General features: G+C 39.8%; 1 protein-coding gene across 5 annotated transcripts in view; it reads right to left on the reverse strand.

Annotated features, from left to right (window-relative positions):
* LOC126091904 (serine/threonine-protein phosphatase 6 regulatory subunit 3) overlaps positions 1-20,244 on the reverse strand; it is a 183,393-nt gene extending 163,149 nt beyond the window's left edge. For 4 of the 5 annotated variants that reach the window (XM_049907236.1, XM_049907245.1, XM_049907228.1 and 1 more), the window contains exons 1-3: positions 19,970-20,244; positions 5,095-5,179; positions 1,540-1,619 (exon numbers count right to left, since the gene is read on the reverse strand). In XM_049907236.1, the coding sequence (XP_049763193.1) occupies positions 1,540-1,619; positions 5,095-5,154 (140 nt within the window). In that variant the 5' untranslated portion in view covers positions 5,155-5,179; positions 19,970-20,244. The remainder of the gene's footprint in view (positions 1-1,539; positions 1,620-5,094; positions 5,180-19,969) is intronic. The other variant, XM_049907219.1, reaches the window with a different exon arrangement.
* Between the last annotated feature and the right edge of the window lie 833 nt (positions 20,245-21,077).

A 21,077-nucleotide genomic window follows, 5' to 3' on the forward strand; every position in this document is an offset into this window, starting at 1 on the left:
ATCAACAGGGATGTGTTTCAACATCATATGAATAATCAATAGACCAATGTGTGCTGGATACTAGCTACTTTGTGGAACAAGGCTTTTTCCTAAAGAATATGTATTCTTGCCGCCCAGGGCATATATCCTAGTTTGCCCCCATTGAATTTGGCAGCTTGCACGTGCCAGTAAAATTTTTCCGGGTAGCACCTTGCTGCTACTGCTTATACAGCTAACAGTCACACTTCTGTAGCCAGAAACGAGTGAAGGTACTTCGCACAAGTGACTCAACTGCGCCTGTGCCCACTCGCAACTGCTCAAACGAACCTAATGTAAACAGCTGTGACGTCACGCTCATCGGAGGCAATTTGTTGTTATGAAGCATTGCACAGTCTTCCTAACGCCTTTGACACATTTTGCTGTTGGCAGAGGCTTGTATGAGTATTGTGTTTTGTTTTTGTATAGGGTGCATTTCCTTTGCAACTTCAGTTTTATGTTTTTTTCTCTCGCTCATGTTTTATTGCTGCAATATTATTCTGCAGAAGCAGGATACAGTAATATCCTTTGTTAGAATATTGTTTTTTACCAGTCAAAATTACAAAAATTTAACTGAAAACTAAGACAAAAAAAATTTGTGGAATTCTAAAAATTCAAGGGGTTTTTCCGGATTTCTCCCGGATGAAAAAATTCCCGGGTTTTTCCCAGATCTCCCGGTTGTCCCGAGTCATATACACCCTGTCATTGTTTCTCTTTCCTCTCAAGTCACTTCATATCTGCTTACATCCATGCCCGGGGCAGGATTCGAACCTGCGACCGTAGCAGTCCTGCGGTTACGGACTGCAGCCACTGATCCAAAGTATATCACATCATATCTTTCATATGCACTCTTTTATATTTTCTATTTTCTGAAATGTTTTAACATGACAGTACTTCTCAGTTTCCAACTGCATTACGTTTAGTGGATCCAATCTCTCCTTATAATTCTTCTTTCCCACATTTCTAGTTTATTGACAATCTGGTTAACCTTACTGCATTCTAAACGCTGACAAAGTTTTTGACAATGATTTTTTGTTGTAAATATTCCTCTTGGTAGTACAGATTTTCCCCTATTGCATATCTTTTCTTCCACAACAGATTTTTAAAGCAAATTTTTACATTATTTCTCACTTTTTTTCAATTTGCCAATATTTATTTTTAGAAAATTTTGGAGAGCATATGTTCAGAGCAATTTGATGTTTTATACAGAGATTCGTAAAGCTGAGTTTTTGGCTACTTCTTTCAAGAAATTAACTTGCATCACATTCAGCTGTTAAGATTTTCAGGAAGTATAGAAAAATCAGCAACAAACGCTGCTGTAGCAGTAGTAGTAGTAGTAGCAGCAGCAGCAGCAGCAGCAGCAGCAGCAGTAGTAGTAGTAGTAGTAGTAGTAGTAGTAGTAGCAGCAGCAGCAGCAGCAGCAGCAGCACCAGCACCAGCAGCGGCGGTGGCAGCACCAGCAGCATTTCGGCATCTCAACAACAAGCACTATATGTGAAAATATATCATTTGCAGAATACTTACAATTCTATCAGCTTTTTGTTTTGAATTTTGCATTCTTGAATTACATCCTCTTCATCCAATAATTCATATACTGAGACATCCTGAGAAAAAAAAGAACAGTCCGCAAGCTTTACAAACACGCAGAGACAAAAAAAAAAAAAAAAAAAAAAAAAAAAAAAAAAAAAAAAAAAAAAAAAAAAAAAAACACATTAATTAGTGCATCCTTAAGTTAATTTACATCCTGCATTTACTGTCATAAGATTTATGATCACTTTCTATGTTTTCCTCACAGTTTATCATGACAGATCCAATGTTATTCCTGTACCATATTATGCTGCCATATTGTAAAATTTGAATAATATGGTAACTATGTTTCCTTCCTACACATAATATTTTTATGCACAGTGCTGTTTAAGACTGTGTGAATCTAGTCACAATATATACAAAATAAGAAAACTTGATATCCACATCAGAATCATTTTACTATGGTATTAAAACTATTAAACTTTGTTAATTTTTAAAGCCTGTATCTACTGAAACAGTCTGTAAGATTTGTCTGACATATTGCCTGTTGGCTTCATCTCAAAATCATTGGCTGAGGTTCTTTTTTTAAAAAAAAGAAGTCCCCCAAAGATCCGAGACTGCAGCCAACACACAATACATCAAACAAGTGGCCACGAAAACCTCAGAAATTTTATGTCTCTGATCCTTAAGAAGTTGCTTATCTGTAACAAAGGGGTAACATACCGTACCTTTGATTTCTGTACATGTAACTTTTGTGTCATGTGTAACTAATAAAGGACTATTATTTGTGTTGCCTTCCAAATATGAAGTCTGTATGAACACAAGAATCTCAGAGGGATACCAATAACATGTTTTCCATACCCTACGTGCGTAATCAAATGTATACAATCTGTCATTTTCAGAACTGCAAGAACAGTCATCCAAGTACGCAATTTTTTGTTACACATATTCCACTAGACTTGTGTAAGAGTGCTCTTAAAATTAACACCCATCTGTACTGACAACAAGACTACAGGAATTGCTTTATGTTAGGAACAGCAATAATTTGGATGTATGTATGCACCAAAGATTTGTGCTATTGTCGCATCAAAACATTGCCCACACATGTAAAAATATTTTTCAACTGAAATTAGTACTTGTTTCTACATTTGAATGTGTGTGTGAATTCCTAAGGGACCAAACTGCTGCGGTCACTGGCCCCTAGACTTACACACTACTTAAACTAACCGCACGGCCAATCTGCATGGCACATTTTGAATGTTGAAATGCCTCCATGTTAAGAACCTTTCACTAACCATCCTACACTAAAATTCAAAAATGGCTCTGAGCACTATGCGACTTAACTTCTGAGGTCATCAGTCGCCTATAACTTAGAACTAACTAAACCTAACTAACCTAAGGACATCACAACATACATGCCCGAGGCAGGATTCGAACCTGCAACCGTAGCGGTCGCTCGGTTAGACTGTAGAGCCTAGAACCTCACGACCACTCCGGCCAGCACTAAAATTCAGCAATAGAATAATCAAAAAATGTTAGCTACATTATGCTCTTGAACACCACTACTAGATGAATCTACATTATTTTCACTGTAAATGCGTTGCAGTAAATACAGATGACACAGTTGAATCCACAGTTTTGTATTATAAATATTAAATTTGTACCTATTGCTTTTTTTTTGGTCATCAGTTTTCTGACAAGTTTGACATGGCCTGCCACAAATTCCTCTCCTGTGCCAACCTCTTCATTTCGCAATAGCAATTGTACCCTATGTCCCTCAATTCTTTGTTGGGCGTATTCCAATCTTGTCTTTCTCTACAGTTTTTACCCTCTACAGCTCCCACTAATACTATGGAAGTTATTCCCGATGCCGTAACAGATGTCCTGTAATTTTATACCTCCTTGTCCACGTTTTCCATATGCTCCTTTCCTAATCGATTCTGCAGAGAACCTTCTCATTCCTTGCCTTATCAGTCTACCTAATTTTCAACTTTCTTCTGTAGCACCACATCTCAAAAGCTTCAATTCTTTTCTGTTCCGGTTATCCTACAGTCCATGTCTCACTACAGTACAATGATGTGTTCCAAATGAACATTCTCAGAAATTTCTTCCTCGAGTCAAGACCTATGTTGATACTAGCAAACTTCTCTAGGCCAGAAATGCCTTTTTCACCAGTGCTAGTCTGCTCTTTACATTCTCCTTGCTTTGTTAATCATAGACTATTTTGCCACCTAGGTAGTGGAATTCTTCAACTTCGTCATCCCCACTGTAATGCTAAGTTACTGTTGCCATTTCTGCTACTTATCATTACTTCTGTCTTTATTTGATAAACTCTTGGTCCATATTCTGTACTCATTACACTGTTGATTCCAGTCAACACACCCTGCAATCCCCCTTCATTTTCACCGAAGATAGCAATGACATCAGCGAATCTTATTGATATCCTTTCACCCTGAATTTCAATCCCATTCTTGAAACTTTCTTTTATTTCCCTTCAGTTCTCCTTCCATGTACAGACTAAACAGCGGGGTGAAAGACTACATCCCAGTCTTACGCCCTGTTCCACTTCATTCTTGATCTTCCCGTCTTATTGTTCCCTTTTGGTTCTTGTATTTATAGTCCATTACCCTCCTTTCTCTATAGCTTATCCTATTTTTATCACAATTTCCAACATCTTGCACCAGTTTACATTGACAACTGCTTTTCCAAAGTCAACAAATCCTATGAATGTGACTTGATTTTTCTTCACTCCTGCTTCCATTATCAACCACGACATCAGAACAGTCTCTCTGCTTCCTTTCCTAAAGCCAAATTGATCGTTATCTAACAGATCCTCAATTTTCTTTTCCATTTTTCTTTCTTTTCCATTATTCTTGTCAGCAACTTGGATGCATGAGCTGTTAAGCTGACCCTGTGATAATTCTTGCACTTGTTGGCTCTTGCTATCTTTGGAGTTGTGTGGATGATGTTTTCCCAAAAGTGTGAAGGTGTATCACCGGTCTCGTACATTCTACATACCAACATCAATAGCCATTTTGTTGCCACTTCCCCAATGCTGCTCCTTAGCAACTGATAATGAAGTCATCTGAAATTAAACTCTGAAACAATCGAAAAATGTTTGATCATGATCAAACTTTATGATGAAATGAAGGCTTGGAGGAAGAACATATTAGCCTTCAATTTAATAAGCATTAATTTCATGATGTAATCTGTTGTCTTTTCAAATGTACCATAGAGGTAACGAGTAGATCCATAAGCACAGCTAGAATATGCTGTCTGCTATTTTAATTGCTTTTCTTATTGTATTTACATTCTTGTCTTTGGTTTAATTCAAACATATAACACGTAGTAATGCAAAATGTACTCTTGCAGGTTACCACTTTCTTCCACAGACCACTTCAAATATCAAAGTGACTACACAATCCTATGATGAATGACATTTTTCCTATTCAGTAACGTATTTAATGTACCGTAAGCAGTATAGAACAGGTAACAGCACCAGTATATATACATATTTAAAAAAAGAAGAAGAAATTGTCACTATATGCTTACCTTATTATTCAATAGAACATCAATATGAGGAGATGTCGACTGATTGAACTTCCAGTACATTCTTGAATTTGTGTTTCGTAAGTATCTGAAAATGAGAACTTCCATCATTTTCAATTGTGTAAATGTATTATGAAAATAAAGTATTTCTGTAAATCATTTCTGCCATGCAGCTTCAAAGAAGAAATGATCTACACTAATAAAATCCTGTAAAGTAAAAATATGGCCTCTCATTTACACTTTCTGATGAGCTAAGAGTATACAAAAAATAAACACGCGAAATGTAATGCATGACAACTAAACAAATCCCATACACCTCGCACAGCAAAAAAAATTACCTGTCACCTACTTAACAGAAATTTAGTGTGATTTAAAAGAAACCTATGGGATGCACATGCAAAAAAATTTGTGTTATCCAAAAATTTGAAACTTCTGAAAAACTTATGACCTCATTCTAACAACCAGCAGTTTAAAAGCTAAAACATATTTATCTCATGCCATGAGAATTAATTGCTCTCATATGTCAAAAACAGTCATAGGAGAAAGAAATTGCAATGAACTTATGAAAGTTGCAATGCCACATTCTGAATATTACAAAAAGATATCTTTAGAGAAATGGATTTGTTTTCAACATTGAAGATAATGTTCTGATAACTTTTATTTTGAAGTATGTAGCTTTGGACTAATGCCACAGTTAAAAATCAGTTTTTCATTCCAATATTTTATTAGCGAGATTCCTTCTCTTAAATAATAAGAGATAACCAAGATTTTACTTGTTTCATATCCTGTTTGCGCAAAAACATAAGACACAATTTCCCCTGGATTATCATTTCATTAGCAAGTTTTCAAGACTGCTTTAGAGTAAAACTTCACTGGAATACAATACATGCTGTGACAATGAAAATTAGATTTGCACATCACTTTACAGTCTTACAAATGAATTTACTGACTGCTTTTCTGGGTACTACCAGGTTTATAAAGTAGCCAACATACCATCTAACAGGCCAATAGAAACGAAGATTTCAAACTTAACTGCAAAAAAATATAACCAATAATTAACTCTGTGGGTCCATTCTAATTTAATGGACACAGACACACCAAATATAATGCTGCCTGGTTGCTAAAGCTGACAGGGGCAGAAAGTTATCATTTTCTGTCAATCTACTTCTTTCAAATCTTCAACTCCTATCAATCACCTCGCCAGTGCCTTCCTTCAGTGCATGTACAGTACAGATTCCCATTTACATACAGCTGCCACATGCTACATGCAGGAAAATGAAAATTCTAGCAATGTAATAGGCTACACACTGAGTTCAATCTGGATTTTGCGAATATGAAAACCAGTCTCTCAATTTCAGAACAATACAAAGGTATACACTAGGAACTTCACCTAACTACAGTAGAGTCCAGCTACCCAAAGCAAGAATGTTTGCAGATCAAGCCTAACACTAAACACATTCAGTTAAAAGTGTCAATGTTTCATTCAAAGTCCAGTTGCTGAATTCATAAACAGCCATTAGTTATGGCTGAGAGCAAAAAATTAAGAAACACATAAGTTTAATGTCATGTCAATGAAATAGTCAGAAAGGCAGCACTATGTCTCAAGAATTAACAGTGATTTTGTTCATCAAAAATAATAAAAAGTACATCAGAGAAGAGGTATAATGGAAGGGAAACAGCTGCACTTGATTCAATCAACAGAACCAGAGTACACAGTCTGACCTTAAGACACCCACTAGAGCTACATTTTGAAATATTGCTTGTCAGTTTTCATCCTTCTTGGATAAAGATGATTGTGGACTGGCTTGAACACTTTGACAGTGAATGAAGTCAGTCCCCTGCACTAAGCAGCAGAAGAGAGAGAGAGATATATATACAATACTATCACAACCTCTATCTTTCCTTCTCAAGTCAATTCCCCGCCGAAAGAAAGTTGTTGGGGAAATTACTTTCAAAGGCATAACAAACTAATTTTCTAGTTCACTAATACACTTACAACAAACAAATGATTCTAATACCTTATGACTATCAACAAAAATTGTCTCACACCTAATTAAATTCATTTAGCACATTGCCCGAATACAGGTAGATCCTGTTACACACTGACAGATTATCTGCATGTTTGCATCTATACAATTTTAGTTTTAGGTCCAGTGCTGCCATCTGTTAACAGTACAGAAGCACTAATACATCTCAATGAGCATCTTCTGTTGTGTTTTTTGAGACACGAATCATCAGTTCAATTCCGTTCAGCAGTGAAGTTGCACGTATCAGGTAAGAGAGTATGCTGTCACAGGAAAGCAGCACACATAATGATTGTAAGCATTACGAAGTTACAAGTTCTGGATTGTTATGAGAAAGATGAGCTTACTGTTGATATTCAGCATGATTTGGGACTTAGTGAGTCCACTGTTAAGCACTATTCATGACAGTGCAAAATCAATTCGAAAAACTGCTCAATCTTCGACTAACTTATAGTGCGTTTAAAGTTAGTTGTGACTTTTGACGTTTGGCTGACCAGAGGGGGATGAGACGCCGTTGCCCAGGTAACACCAATAGCAAGCTGGCTTTCCCTACCAAATGGCTAGCGTTTCACCAGGTAAAGCGCTTCTGTTGCCACATCATCAATAAACAGTACCATGTGGTGCCACGCATTACATGCATCAATGTTTGTCAACTCTTATTGTGAAATTATATTTTCTCGCATTGAAAAGTTCTGTAGTTGTCAGGTATTGTAAACAAGTGTTTTGTGTTGGCATTGCATTAATATCAACAGTGCAGTACATATGACCAAGAGATTTGCAATGAAAATGTCGTCCAAGAACACGTTCACCGGCTGAGAAGAAACATTCTGCTGCAAAACATTCCTCAGAATTCGACAAAAGTAATGGACAAAACACCATACCACGCAGTTGTGATGCGTGAAGCTCCAACAGTGCACTGGAGGAAAGCTGGTGTTTTGCTCGGGGTACAAGGAATGTTCCACAAGATAAAAGTTTAACGTAGTGTATATATGGCGAAGTTAATGGAATATGTAGTGTTGTAAAAGTCAAAACTCCACACTACCAGGTCGACGAACTGGCTAACGGTAAACAGCATAGTTCAATCAGGCTTCCTCTGTACCATGCTCATATAAATCCAACATAGTATATGGGTCTAGGTGAAATGTTATGCGGCAAAAAACAGCAGCAAGAAGTTTACCCTCACTAAGATCAAAATGCTGACAAAAGAAGTCACTGTAAATGTTGCACAACAGGAGTGGCCTGAGTTGTCAACCATACCAGGAAGGTAGTGACGAGCAATTCATGAAGGACTGTGACGAGTTCTGAGAAATACGTAACTTCTCTTGTTGCTACGTTAAAATCTTCTTCTTTCTCATTTCACCAGCTACTGGTTAGTTGGTTTAAAAGAGGGGGAAAGGTCATCGGTTCCTTGTTCCTAATAAAACAATGCCACAAGTAGGAGAATAAAACAGATGAGACATATAACACAAAACAGAAAGGAAGGAAAGACCACAAGAATGAAGGTAAGGCAACAAACACTAAAAGGAACAAAAGGACAAAAAAACAACAGACAGGCAAGAAACAGTTAGAAGAGAGTAAAACAAGAAAGCAGATTACAGTGGCTGGTCGACCACGAAAATAAAAAGGAAAAGCCAGCCACCCCGCAACACATTATTAAAGCCTCCATCCTAAAAGCACTAGGGTGGAGGACACAGAGGGACAAAGGACATGTGCTAAAACTCTGACCAAATGATAAAACCCACCCTCACACATGAAACGTAAAACCAAATCAGCCGATGAAGCGTTGTCTGCTAAAATCAATGATAAAGAGTCAGGCAACCTAAGATGAAGTCACACGGCAGCCAAATAAGAAGATGGCAGAAGAATATGTGCCACTGTCAACCAGGCGCCGCACCGACACTCAGGCAGGTCTTCACAGCGCAGAAGATAGCCGTGGGTCGCCCAGGCATGGCCAATTCAGAGCCGGCAGAGAACCACGGAATCCCTACGAGATGCCCTCATTGGGGACTTCCACACATTCATGGTCCTCTTAATGGCTCGCAGTTTGTTAAGCGTACTGAGATTTTGCCATTCCGTCTCCCAAAGCTGACAAAACCTTGAGGCGTAATAATGAACGCAGGTCAGTTAAGGGGATGTCCATCTCCATAAGTGGTTTCAGTGTAGCCTGTCAGCAAGTTCATTTCCTGGGATTCCGACGTGACCAGGGGCCAGACGAACACCACTGAACAACTGGACCTGGACTGTTCCAGGGCATAGATGGACTCCTGGATGGACACTACCAAAGGATGATGAGGGTAGCACTGGTCGATAGTTTTCAGGCTGCTCAAAGAGTCAGTATATAAAAGACTCCTCATTGCATGAATGGAGATACTGAAGTGCACAAGAAATGGCCACCAGCTCTGCAGTGAATACACCACATCCAATGGGTAAGGAATGCTGTTCAATATGGCCACCGTGAACGTAGGCAAAGCCAACGCAACCATCAGCCATCAACCCGTTGGTGTAAACCACTTCACAGTCCTGGAACACGTCAAGAATCGAGAGGAAGTGACAGCGGGTAGCTGCAGGGTTAATGGAGTCCTTAGAGCCACGTGAAAGATCTAGATGAAGCTGCGGCCAAGGCGTACACCATGGAGGCATACATGAACAGACCACAAGTAGAGGTGACAAAGGAAAGGACACATGAACCGCAATCATTAGCCCCGACCTGAGCCGCCAATGCGGGAGATGGACTGCCACAGGCGGGAAAAGGAGATGGTAATTCGGATGCTCAGGAGAACAACAAATGTGTGCAACGTAACTGGCGAGCAGTTGTACACGTCTGATTTGCAATGGAGGGACCTCAGCCTCCACCAGTACGCTGGTCACCGGACTCGTCCTAAATGCTCCTGTCGCTAGCCGAACCCCGCAGTAGTGCGCAGGGTTGAGTAAATGCAATGCTGAGGGCGCTGCCAAACCATAAAACACACTCCTATAGCCAATTCGGGATTGAACAAGGGCTTTGTAGAGCTGCAGCAGCATAGAATGATCTGCACCCCAACTGGTGTTGCTCAGGCAACAGAGGGCACTGAGGTGCTGCCAGCAGTTAAGATGAGGAAGCCAAGTCAATTGAGCGTCGAAAACCAGTCCTAAGAATCGACATGTCTCCACTACAGTGAGTGGATCGACATGAAGGTAAAGTTCTGGGTCTGGATGAATGGTACGACGTCGACAGAAGTGCATCACACACGACTTTGCGGCTGAAAACTGGAAGATGTGAGCTAGAGCCCATGATTGCGCCTTGTGCATGGCTCCCTGTAGGCGACGCTCAGCAACACCAGTACTGGAGCAGCAGTACGAAATGCAGAAGTCGTCTGCATACAGAGAAGGTGAGACAGAGGGCCTGACAGCTGCTGCTAGACCGTTGATGGCCACACAAATACAGAGCCCTGTAAGACTCCATTCTCCTGGATATGGATGGAACTGTGGGAGGCACCAACTTGGAGATGGAAAGTACGGAGCAACAGGAAGTTTTGGATAAAAATCGGGAGCGGGCTCCAGAGACCCCACTCATACAATGTGGCAAGGATATGATGTCGCCAGGTCCTGTTGTATGCTTTACCTAAGTCAAAAAAAGACAGCAACCAGGTTTTGGCATCTGGAAAAGGCTGTTCGGATGGTAGACTTGAGGGACACAAGATTATCAGTGGTAGAGCTATCCTGGCGGAAGCTGCCCTGACATGGAGCCAGTAGGCCACGTGACTCCAGGATCCAACCCAACCGCTGACACATCATATGTTCCAGCAGCTCACAAAGAACTTTGGTGAGACTGATAGCTACCATCAAGCGGGTTGTTACCAAGTTTGAGCACCAGTATTATGGTGCTCTCCCGCTATTGCGATGAAAATATGCCATCGCACCAGATCCGGTTGAAGATGACGAGGAGATGTCACCTGTAGTCAGATGAGAGATGTTTAATCATTTGGCTGTGGATCCGATCAGGCCCAGGAGCTGTGTCAGGGCAATGTACAAGGGAACTGAGGAGCTCCCACTCTGTAAATGGGGCGTTATAGGATTCACTGTGGCATGTTGTGAATGAGAGGACATTCCCCTCCAGCCGCCGTTTGACAGTGCGAAAGGCTGGGGGGTAATTCTCCGATGCAGAGGCTCGAGCAAAGTGCTGGGCAATTGCATTTGTGTTGGTAGATAACATGCCATTTGTGGTAACACTGGGAACACATGTTGGGGTCCGGTACCAGAAAAGACGTTTGATCTTTGCCCAGACATGGGAAGGTGACGTATGACACCCAATGGTTGAGACGTATCTCTCCCAATACTCCTGCTTCCGTTGTTTGATAAGTTGGCAAACGCGAGCACGGAGCCATTTAAAGGTTATGAAGTGCTCCAGGAAAGAATGCCACTGTAGAGCTCACCGATGCTCCTGATCGCCTTGCGCCGGGGGCGCCACAAAGAGCGAGGGATCGCGTTTTCTGCTGCAGAAACAATTGTTGTAGTTACCTGCTCAACCATCACAGCAGTGTTACCATGTGGGGGAGATTCAACAGTGACAGCAGAGGTGAAAGTCCCAGTCCGCCTTGTTTAAATCCCATCTGGGCATGCATCCGTGGGCCTGACGCTGAGGCAGTGACAGGAAGATGGGGAAGTGGTCACTACCACACAGGTCGTCATGTGCTCTCCAGTGGATAGACAGGATGCAAATTGATAAATCAATGACCGAGTAATTACCATGAGCAACACTGAAATGTGTGGTGGCCACAGTGTTTAAGAGGCACAGGTCGAACTGAGACAGTAAAGTTTCGACATCTCTGCCTCGGCCAATAAGCACGGTGCCACCCCACAAGGGGTTATGGGTGTCAAAATCTCCCAAAAGTAGGAAAGGTTTAAGGGAGTCAATCAATAAGTGCAGCTAATACATTCAGGGGTACTGCACCATCTGGAGGAAGGTATACATTGCAGACAGTTATTTCCTGCTTCGTCCTTATTCTGACAGCTTCAAGAGGGGTTTGAAGAGGCACAGTTGCACTACAGTCTGAGTTTATGACATAAACTCCACCTGACACTCAATTATAGTCGCTATAGTTCCTGTAATATCCCTTATAACCATGGAGGGCAGAGGTCCACAGTGCAGGGAACCAGGTTCCCTGGAGGGCAATACAGAAAGCAGGTATAAAGCTTAACAGGTGCCGTAGCTCAGCCAGGATGACGTCATTGTGAGACTGGGAAGACATGGAACATTCAATGAGGCAGTTTATGCCTCAGGGTCACCTGCTGCCACAGACTTATTGCCTGAGCTGTCTATATACATTGTGTCTGAGGGTCTGGCGAGATCTAGGTCCTCAGTGGATGCCAGAATCTCCACCTCATCCACAGACACAGAGCTTGTAGGCAGCGGTGGTGTGGGTGACACCATAATTTCCTTGGTCTTAGGGGTTTTCTTTTTGGCTTTCTCTCACTGCTCCTTGGGTTTCCCTGGTTGGGAGGACTTCACTGGCTCAGTCTTCGGGACTGTGGATGAGAGTGAAGACCTACAACCAGCTGCTTTTGGGCTCTTCAGCCACTGGCAGGTGTCATCTTTCCCACTAGCAGAAACCTGGGAAGGGAGTGACCCAAGGGACACCTTCCTAGTGAAAGAAGCCGAAGAAGACTTATGCTTCTCCGGCTTAGAAGTGGGGACAGATGTCCCCGATGGTTGGGAGGGCGTTGTTCCTGAAGCAGGTGGTGCAGGAGCAACAGGAAGGGAAACGCCACCCCACCATCAAGGGGGCAGGTGTAGTCTCCCGGCTTCAAGAGGTGATTGGGGTTGGCAGAGCTGATGGTGCCAGAACTGCTGTAGCGGTGGCATAAGAAGATGTCATACATACAGGATGCAAGCATTCAAATTTCCTCTTAAGCTCATTGTAGGTCAAATAGTCCAGGGTCTTGTACTCCATGATTTTCCTTTGTTTCTGGAGAATCCTGCAGTCTGGTGAGCAAGGCGAATGGTGCTCTCCGCAGTTGACACAGACGGGAGGTGGGGCACACTGAGTATTGGGATGTGATGGGCATCCGCAATCTCGACATGTGATGCTGGAAGTACAGCGGGAAGACATATGGCCGAACTTTCAGCACTTAAAGCACTGCGGTAGGCCATCACCTTGACCTTCTCGGGCAACGTATCACCCTCTAAGGGCAAGATGAAGGCACCAATGGTAACCTGATTATCCCTTGGACCCCAGTGGACACACCAGACGAAATGTACACCTCGCCGTTCTAAATTGGGGCGCAACTCCTCGTCAGACTGCAAAAGAATGCTACGCCATTGGACTGACAATCAGTAGGACATCCATCTCTCTGGAGCTGCTATTTGAATAACAAGTGCTTGTATACATATTTAACGAAAGAAGAGGATGACCCAGCATCTTTCTAGGCCAGCTCAGGTTGGTTTGATCATTTCAAGGATCATTTTGGCTTTCACAACATTAAAATAATAGGAGAGGCAGATGAAATGACGCCAAGGAATTTATAGAAAGGTTTAAAGAAAGTGTGACAGCAAGAGGCTTCACTGGGAATCATCCTTGATGAAACAGGCTTATTTTGGAAACTGATGTCTAGCTGCACTTTCATCTCTAATGAAGCAAAAACAATACCCGGATTTAAGGCTAGCAATGACTATTGCGCCATTTCTCTTTGGAGGAAATGCTGCAGGGGATTGCAAATTAAAACCCCTTATCATCTACTGTTCTCAAAATCCTAGAGTACCAAAGTGCTGTGACAAGAGCAGGCTGGGAGTTCATTGGAGATGGAAAAAAAGTGCTGTGATACTTTCTGCTATTTTCTATGACCATTTCCTTAAAGAACTGCATGGAGAAAGACTGCTGTGAGAAAGAAAAAAAAAGTCCCTTTCAAAATTCATCTTCTCCTCAATAATGTTCCCCCAGCCACCCACTTTCCATCACTGATTCAAATATAAACACCGAAGCCCTGTTTCTGCCACAGAACACTTTATATCCATCCTTCACTCCACGGATCAGGAACTTTTTTCCTATATTCAGTATGGCTAGGAGATTATTTCTGCTAGAAAGAGCAGATAAGCAGTTGTTGGCATTTCACTTAGACAGATAATTAACATCATTTGGTTCCAGTACAATGGACACAGAGGAATCATGGGCAAAATTTAAACAAATTGTAAATCATGCTCTGGAGAAGTATTTGCTGAGTAACTAGATTAAGGATGGAAAAGGGCCACTGCAGTTTAGCAACAAAATGCTGAGGAACCAAAGGCTGTTGCACTCTTGATTCAAACGAGAATGCACAACTGACAACATGCAAAAGTTAGTAGAGATTTGCAAGTACGTGTAAAGATCAGTGCGTGAAGCATACAACAACTACCACAGTCATACCTTTGCATAAGATGTTGTCAAGAATTCAAGAAAATTCTGGTCTTACATAAAATCATTTAAGTGGGTCCAAGGCTTCTACCCAGTCACACTTTGATCAGTCTGGTGTAGCAGTAGCGATTTTACGAAGAGTACTCTACTGCACTGGCTACTCACTTAGCTTGCATTTATCAGGAATCTCTCACTCAGCACAAAGTCCCAGGGAACAGGAAAAAACCCACAGGTGACTCCTGTTTATAAGAAGGGTAGACCAACAGACCCACAAAATTACAGACTAATATCCTTAACCTCAGTTTGCTGCAGAAGTTCGAATATACTAGATTTTCTTCAGACTGAAGAGCCCTTCTCCATTAATCAGCACAGTTTTAAAAAAGCATTGCTTATCAAGAACTCAGCTTGCCCTTTTCTCACATGATATCCTGCAAACTATGGATGAAGAGCAACAGGCAGATTCCATACATCTAGGTTTCCAAAAAAACATTTGACGCCGTGTAACACTGCAGACTTAAAGGTATGAGCATATGGAACAGGTTATCAGATAAAAGTAAGTGGCTTGAAGATCTCTTGAGTAACAAACTGGTACATTGCCCTCAATGACAACTCTTCATCAGAGGTGAGGGCATCATGAGCGCTGCACGAAATTGTGATAGGTCCAACATAACTTTCTATACACACTAATGAACTGGTGGACAGGGTGAGCAGCAATCTGCAATTGCTTGTGACAGCTGGCTCTAAATGTATAATACATACAAGTTTAAGCAGACAACTAGGAAAAACAAACCCAAAATGTTCAAATAAGCAATAGTAGTGTGACATTTGACACCATCATGTCGATTAAATATCTAGGCTGCAAAGCAGTATGTATGAAACAGAATTAGCATTTAAGGATTGAAGTACAAAGGTGAATAGTCAACTTTGGCTTATTGCGAGAATTTCAGCAAAATTTGGTTCATCTGTAAAGATGACTGCATACAGGACACTATTGCAATCCATTCTTAAGTACTGCTCGAGTGTTTGAGATTCACACCAAATCAGACTAGCCTAAAGGAAGTCACCCAAGCAATTCCGAGACAGGCTGCTAAATTTGTTACCGGCAGGTTTGAGTGACTCGCAAGTATTACAGAGGTGCGCTAGGTACTCAAATGCGAATTTCTGGAAGGAAGGCAACTTTTTTTTCGAGGAAAATTATGGATCAAATAAGCCAGCATTTGCGGCTGATGGAGAATAATTCTACTGCCACCCACATACATTTTGCATAAGGACCACAAAGGTAAAGCAAGAGAAATTAAGACTCATATAGGGTCAAGTAGATGCATTTTTCTGCCGCTTTATTACAGAGTGGTACAGGAAAGGAAATTACTAGTAAAGGTATATGGTATCCTCTGTCATGCACCATACAGCGGCTTGTGGAGTATATATGTAGATGTAGATACTATCTGCATCAAATTTTCTTCGCTTAATAGAAGAATGTGATTCAAATAATGGACTTACCATCAAGATTTTCTGGCTATAGTTGAATATTAAGAAGTGACTGATGTTATTAGAGACACATGGACTGACAGCATATCAAAATGTATGGATTGTGTATGGAGAAACCTGGCCCAATGCTGTGTAAGTGCTAGACGATGAAGTGATCAATGATATCAACATTAAAATGAGAGAACTTACAGACATGACATTGCAGACTGGATTCACTGATGTTGAAGAAGAGATTGTGTGTGACTTCCAAAACTCTCATTCCCAGGACCCGAACAAAGACTTGATAGTTTTCAGTGTGAACAGTAGTGAAGAAGAAACGGAAGTTTAGGAAGTTTGGCATGTTAGAGAGCTGACACCAAAGAAAATGGCCAAGGCTTTGAAAATGACATCTGCAATGACAATTTTTGATGAACATGATCTTGAAGAAGTAAGAAGTGCAATAGTGAAGAGAGGAGTTTAACTTTTTCCTACATGTTACAAAGAATTGTATAAACGAGTGGTAAAGAAGACTAAAGAGCTAATAATAAACATTTCTTTGCCAAGCAGTGTGGCACTTCAAATGAATGTCAAATGCCCAGCTACAAACGCCTGGCATGTAAGGAAACCAATCATGAAAACAAAACTGAGTATAGGACCATCAGAGTCTTCCATTGTAGATAATCCAGATGCAATTTAGGATGCAGATGAAAATAATATTGGTGTCTTATTGTGTGTTTCAGTGTCAAATTTTTAAGTGTATGAATTTTACATTAAAATGTGTTTCCTAAAGGGGACAATGGTTATATTTGCTAAAAACACTAAGAAACTCTACTATTTTAAACCTAATACGTGAGTAAATGAGAACCTAACCCTGTATTTTACGTATAAAATTATTCTCGATTGATATAAATTCGCTCTGTGTGGCAATTCCATGGAAATTCCCAGTAACTGTAGCCACTGACAGCACAAAACGTGTGTTTAATGTCACCTAATCTCTTCTCGCATTGCTAATATTTTCATGACAGTGCCTGGAAGAAATTGTTTAAATGTTTCTGTAAATATCAAATATCTAAATTTATCACAGTGATCCTTGCAAAAATGCATATGATAAGCACAGATAATCAATAAAACCCATACCATTTCACAATCTGAAATAAAACTTGTTGTCGTGATTCACATCTGTTAATATATTTCTTTTTCCCTTACTGTTTCCTTAAGTGGTTTACTGTTACTGGATTAGTCACGGTAGGTGCTTGTAAAGCGAATGGCAACTGTCACTTGCCTTACCAGCACCCACACAGTCACTTCATCGTATACTACACATAGTGGTACCAGTGATGGTGGTGTTTATGACAGCAATAATATGTTGGTAATGTAAAATTCAAATAACTTTAACTGCAGAAAGTTTGTTTGGATACCCATTTGTCTCATGAATCATATTTGTGACACCACATTATACTGCCAAACGTATGATTTGTTTTTAAACATATTTCTTTTGTAAATGCAAGGTTACTTGCTGAGTGTTTACATGATTGGCTTTTACACTAACCCATACCTACTTCTAAATCTATTAGATATATCTAATCACATTCGTATATAGAACAATTGTTGTGAAGAACAAATTATTTCAATTTGCTTTTCAATTAAAAAACACAATTTCTACTTACAGCTGCAATATGTAATGTGACTGTGGAAATCAGGAATATTTCACATCTTTACACAAAATCTCAAATGCAAATATGCAAACAGGCATAAATCAGCCATTATTCCAAACACACATGACCACTGAGCAGGTCATGTAATACACAAATAAAAATCCATGATAGTAACATGTCTTCTTGTGTCTGCTGGGTACCGTTTGACAGATAAATATGGAGATGAGTTTTCTATCTCTATCAGGAGCTTTAATTCACATGGGAAGGGGTCAAATATATTAAGTTTATGTCATGGAGACAAGTTATGTTCTTAATATTATAATTTATAAATACTAGTATTTTCAAATAGTGGTCAGTTTGTGAGACAAAATTTCATGTAGATACAGTAAACATATTGTGGTTATTAGTGTATCATTTGCCAATAGCTTGTCCATGATAAGCTCACCATTTTACTGGCACTGCCAGAAGTGTAGAAAATCAGCACTAGTTAAACTTTCATTCGCCTCCAAGCACTGACAACATTAGGCTGCTCTTAGACATGCAATGTCAGTGTACACATTGTGAAGAGCAATGGTGCAATCACTGTGGAAAGAAGCTAATGCTACCTTCTTCTCATCACTCCTCTCCTTTTGGAAGTCCTAATAAATGGGCAAGGTGAGCATCCTGCTGTTCCCAACAGCCTCTGCATGAATCAACTTACTATAGACAAGCTGTACATTATCCTTGCAGCACATTTCTGTGTAATGAACAGCTTACTTAATTGCACGTCTCTCAGGTCAGCTTACAATTTACATCAAAGTTATGAACACCAAGTCCACCTACAGGATATGTATACCTGATTTGTTTCCTTATGTGGTTACTTGCTGTACATTTTATTTTTCAATAGCAAACTGGCTAAATTTGACAAAAATGAACATATTAGTTTGACTCTACACTTACTAGAAATGATTGCTTTTTAAAAAAGGTAAATATATCATCTATATTAGACAGATAAAGAATCGTGCAGCTATGTTATTAAAATTCTCTTGATTATATTAGATACAACATTGTTACCTCCCCCCCCCCCCCCACACACACACACACTATTTTTTTGTCGGCAGCATCAGCAAATCACATGCAAAAAGGGCTCAGTAACTAATGTTTTATTCGTATTGTGAAACCATTCAACATCCAGAACTTAGGTCCCTATTAAACAGGAGTGCATGCAAGTACCTAAACAAAAGCCCAAGGAAACAAAAACCAATCTACTTGAGATTTAACACTGTGACAGACATGAAAAATAAAGAGTAACGCCCACACAGACAGAGCTCAGAAATCAATTGAATATTTTAGAAAATAACCCTATAATTTTCAAAATGAATATTTATTTGCAAACGGTGGTATACTGAGATAAGCCTTAGTCATAAGAATGTGAGAAATGTTCCTGCCAACAGCTTCAAAAATCAAAATTGAGAAAAGCAACATATAAGGCCTAATATAAAAAACCAAAAACGTTTCAATTCTTGTACAGTCCTGTTCTAACGGAGTACTCTCCTTCTGACAGGTCATTTACTTTTTTTAACTATTACTGCTTACTTTATCTGTGGACGATGAAACAGGTGTATCAATGAATTTTGTGTTTTAACATAGGTTTTTTTTTCAGTACAAAACAGATGTATCATTACCTCAACATCTCCGATGCAAATAACGTCCTTCTAAGAAAGTTTTGTATGGAATACAAACAAAATGGAAAATATTTCTCAAAAATTGCTGCTCCCATGGATTATTTGTCTCCGCTCCGTCTATTTTCTGAAAATCGTCTACTTTTGTGTGTGGGTGGGTCTGAATCAGTTACTTGTACTAATTTGTAATGTGAAACACACAAACTGCTAACACCTACACACATTTTTTCTGACTACACATTATTAAGTTCAGTTACTTCACGTTACCAGCACATGTGTACAACTCATTCATATTTTGTATTGGCAACGAAGTTCGAATTCCAGAAACCAAAAAAATGTAAGCAAGATGAAAGGCAAACGTATCTGTAAATACTCCAATTAACACCAATGCAATCCCAACAACTTACACAAAATTCCCGACATAATGGAAAACAGGTATGAAATAGGACAATAACACCACGTATTAATCTCTCTATTGAAAGAAATTAACCGAAATAGTAACTGCAAACAGCAAATACCTAAGAAAGAACTCCTCACTCATATTCCATCCCCGTCGGTAACTAAATTCAAACTTCCTTTTATTTTCCAACGGATATGTTAGTGTCTGTTCTCCGATTTCTGCAACTTAACTCATTTATAACATATTAAAAATTACATAGCGTAGCACTGAGGTCTAAAACAAGGTAAAATTATTTGTTACGTACCTTTGGTGTTTAAAACGCCAGAAGCTTTCTTCTGTATCGTTCTAATAAGCGTTCCTCTTATTTGACGAAGATCTTTGCTCCAATCAACAGGAATACATCTGTCAGAATATCACAGCAAATGGTGCTCACGTATAAAACACAAGATAGGAATACTCTATTAAAGTACTTTATATCACGCGTTGTTACAACGTAAAAATTTAAAAAAGCAAAACAAACAAACAGATTATCTGATTCTATTATACATTATGATGGCGTTACATTCTCGTTTCCCACAATGCACTTTCCCAAAGATAATATGAAGAAAATATCAAATATACAGCAGTTCGCAGGTCATTCGCATGCGTTATTTTTTATAACGAGATGCAGTCCAAATTTTTTCAGAACGCATACAATCTATGGAAAATTTTGTTTTCGAGGGCTCAGGAACTGGCTGCGAAATGTTTAATTAGAAGATATTGTTATTAAGAACCTTCCTCCACTAGCATATATAAGGTGGGCTTCCACATGCAATAAAAGTGACGCCACTTGACCGTCGCACGATCGACGCAACGGAAGTTTCGCGTGGGAACACCAAATTTCCTGTAGCGCCGCTCGAGGGACGTCACTTTTAGCCGTGGCAGATAAGTTAAAGTCGCTTTAAATTTTTGATGCCATTTTCCTTCCTCTACGACCGATTACCGTCTTTCAATTGCCATCTAACGGCTGAATTTCTAAGCGCCATCGCAGTGTTTTGATTTTCACGTTAATAATTTTACCAAGTGTGTGTTTCGAAGCGCCTGAAAATTTCTATAAAGTGGTTGTTAGTAACAATTTTACTGTTTATTGAGCAGTACGAGGTGCGACCTTGTTTATGAAACACAAAAACGATACTACAAAGGCAAATATCAAGAATTACTTGAAATTGTGGATAGCCGTAGGAAAACAGCCCATGGTTGTGATTTGTGTGTTGCAAAAACAAAAAACGAGAAACATTCACAACTCCTACATCAACAAACGCATAAAATTGTTAAAACCCTAAAGAGCGCAGAATAAGCAGATTCTCGCCCAAAAAGATTAATTTCTGAAAATTATGTAGCGACTGTGAAGTTGTCAATAAAATAAAATATAG

Source organism: Schistocerca cancellata, chromosome 1, assembly GCF_023864275.1.
Source record: "Schistocerca cancellata isolate TAMUIC-IGC-003103 chromosome 1, iqSchCanc2.1, whole genome shotgun sequence".
Lineage (NCBI taxonomy): Eukaryota > Metazoa > Arthropoda > Insecta > Orthoptera > Acrididae > Schistocerca > Schistocerca cancellata.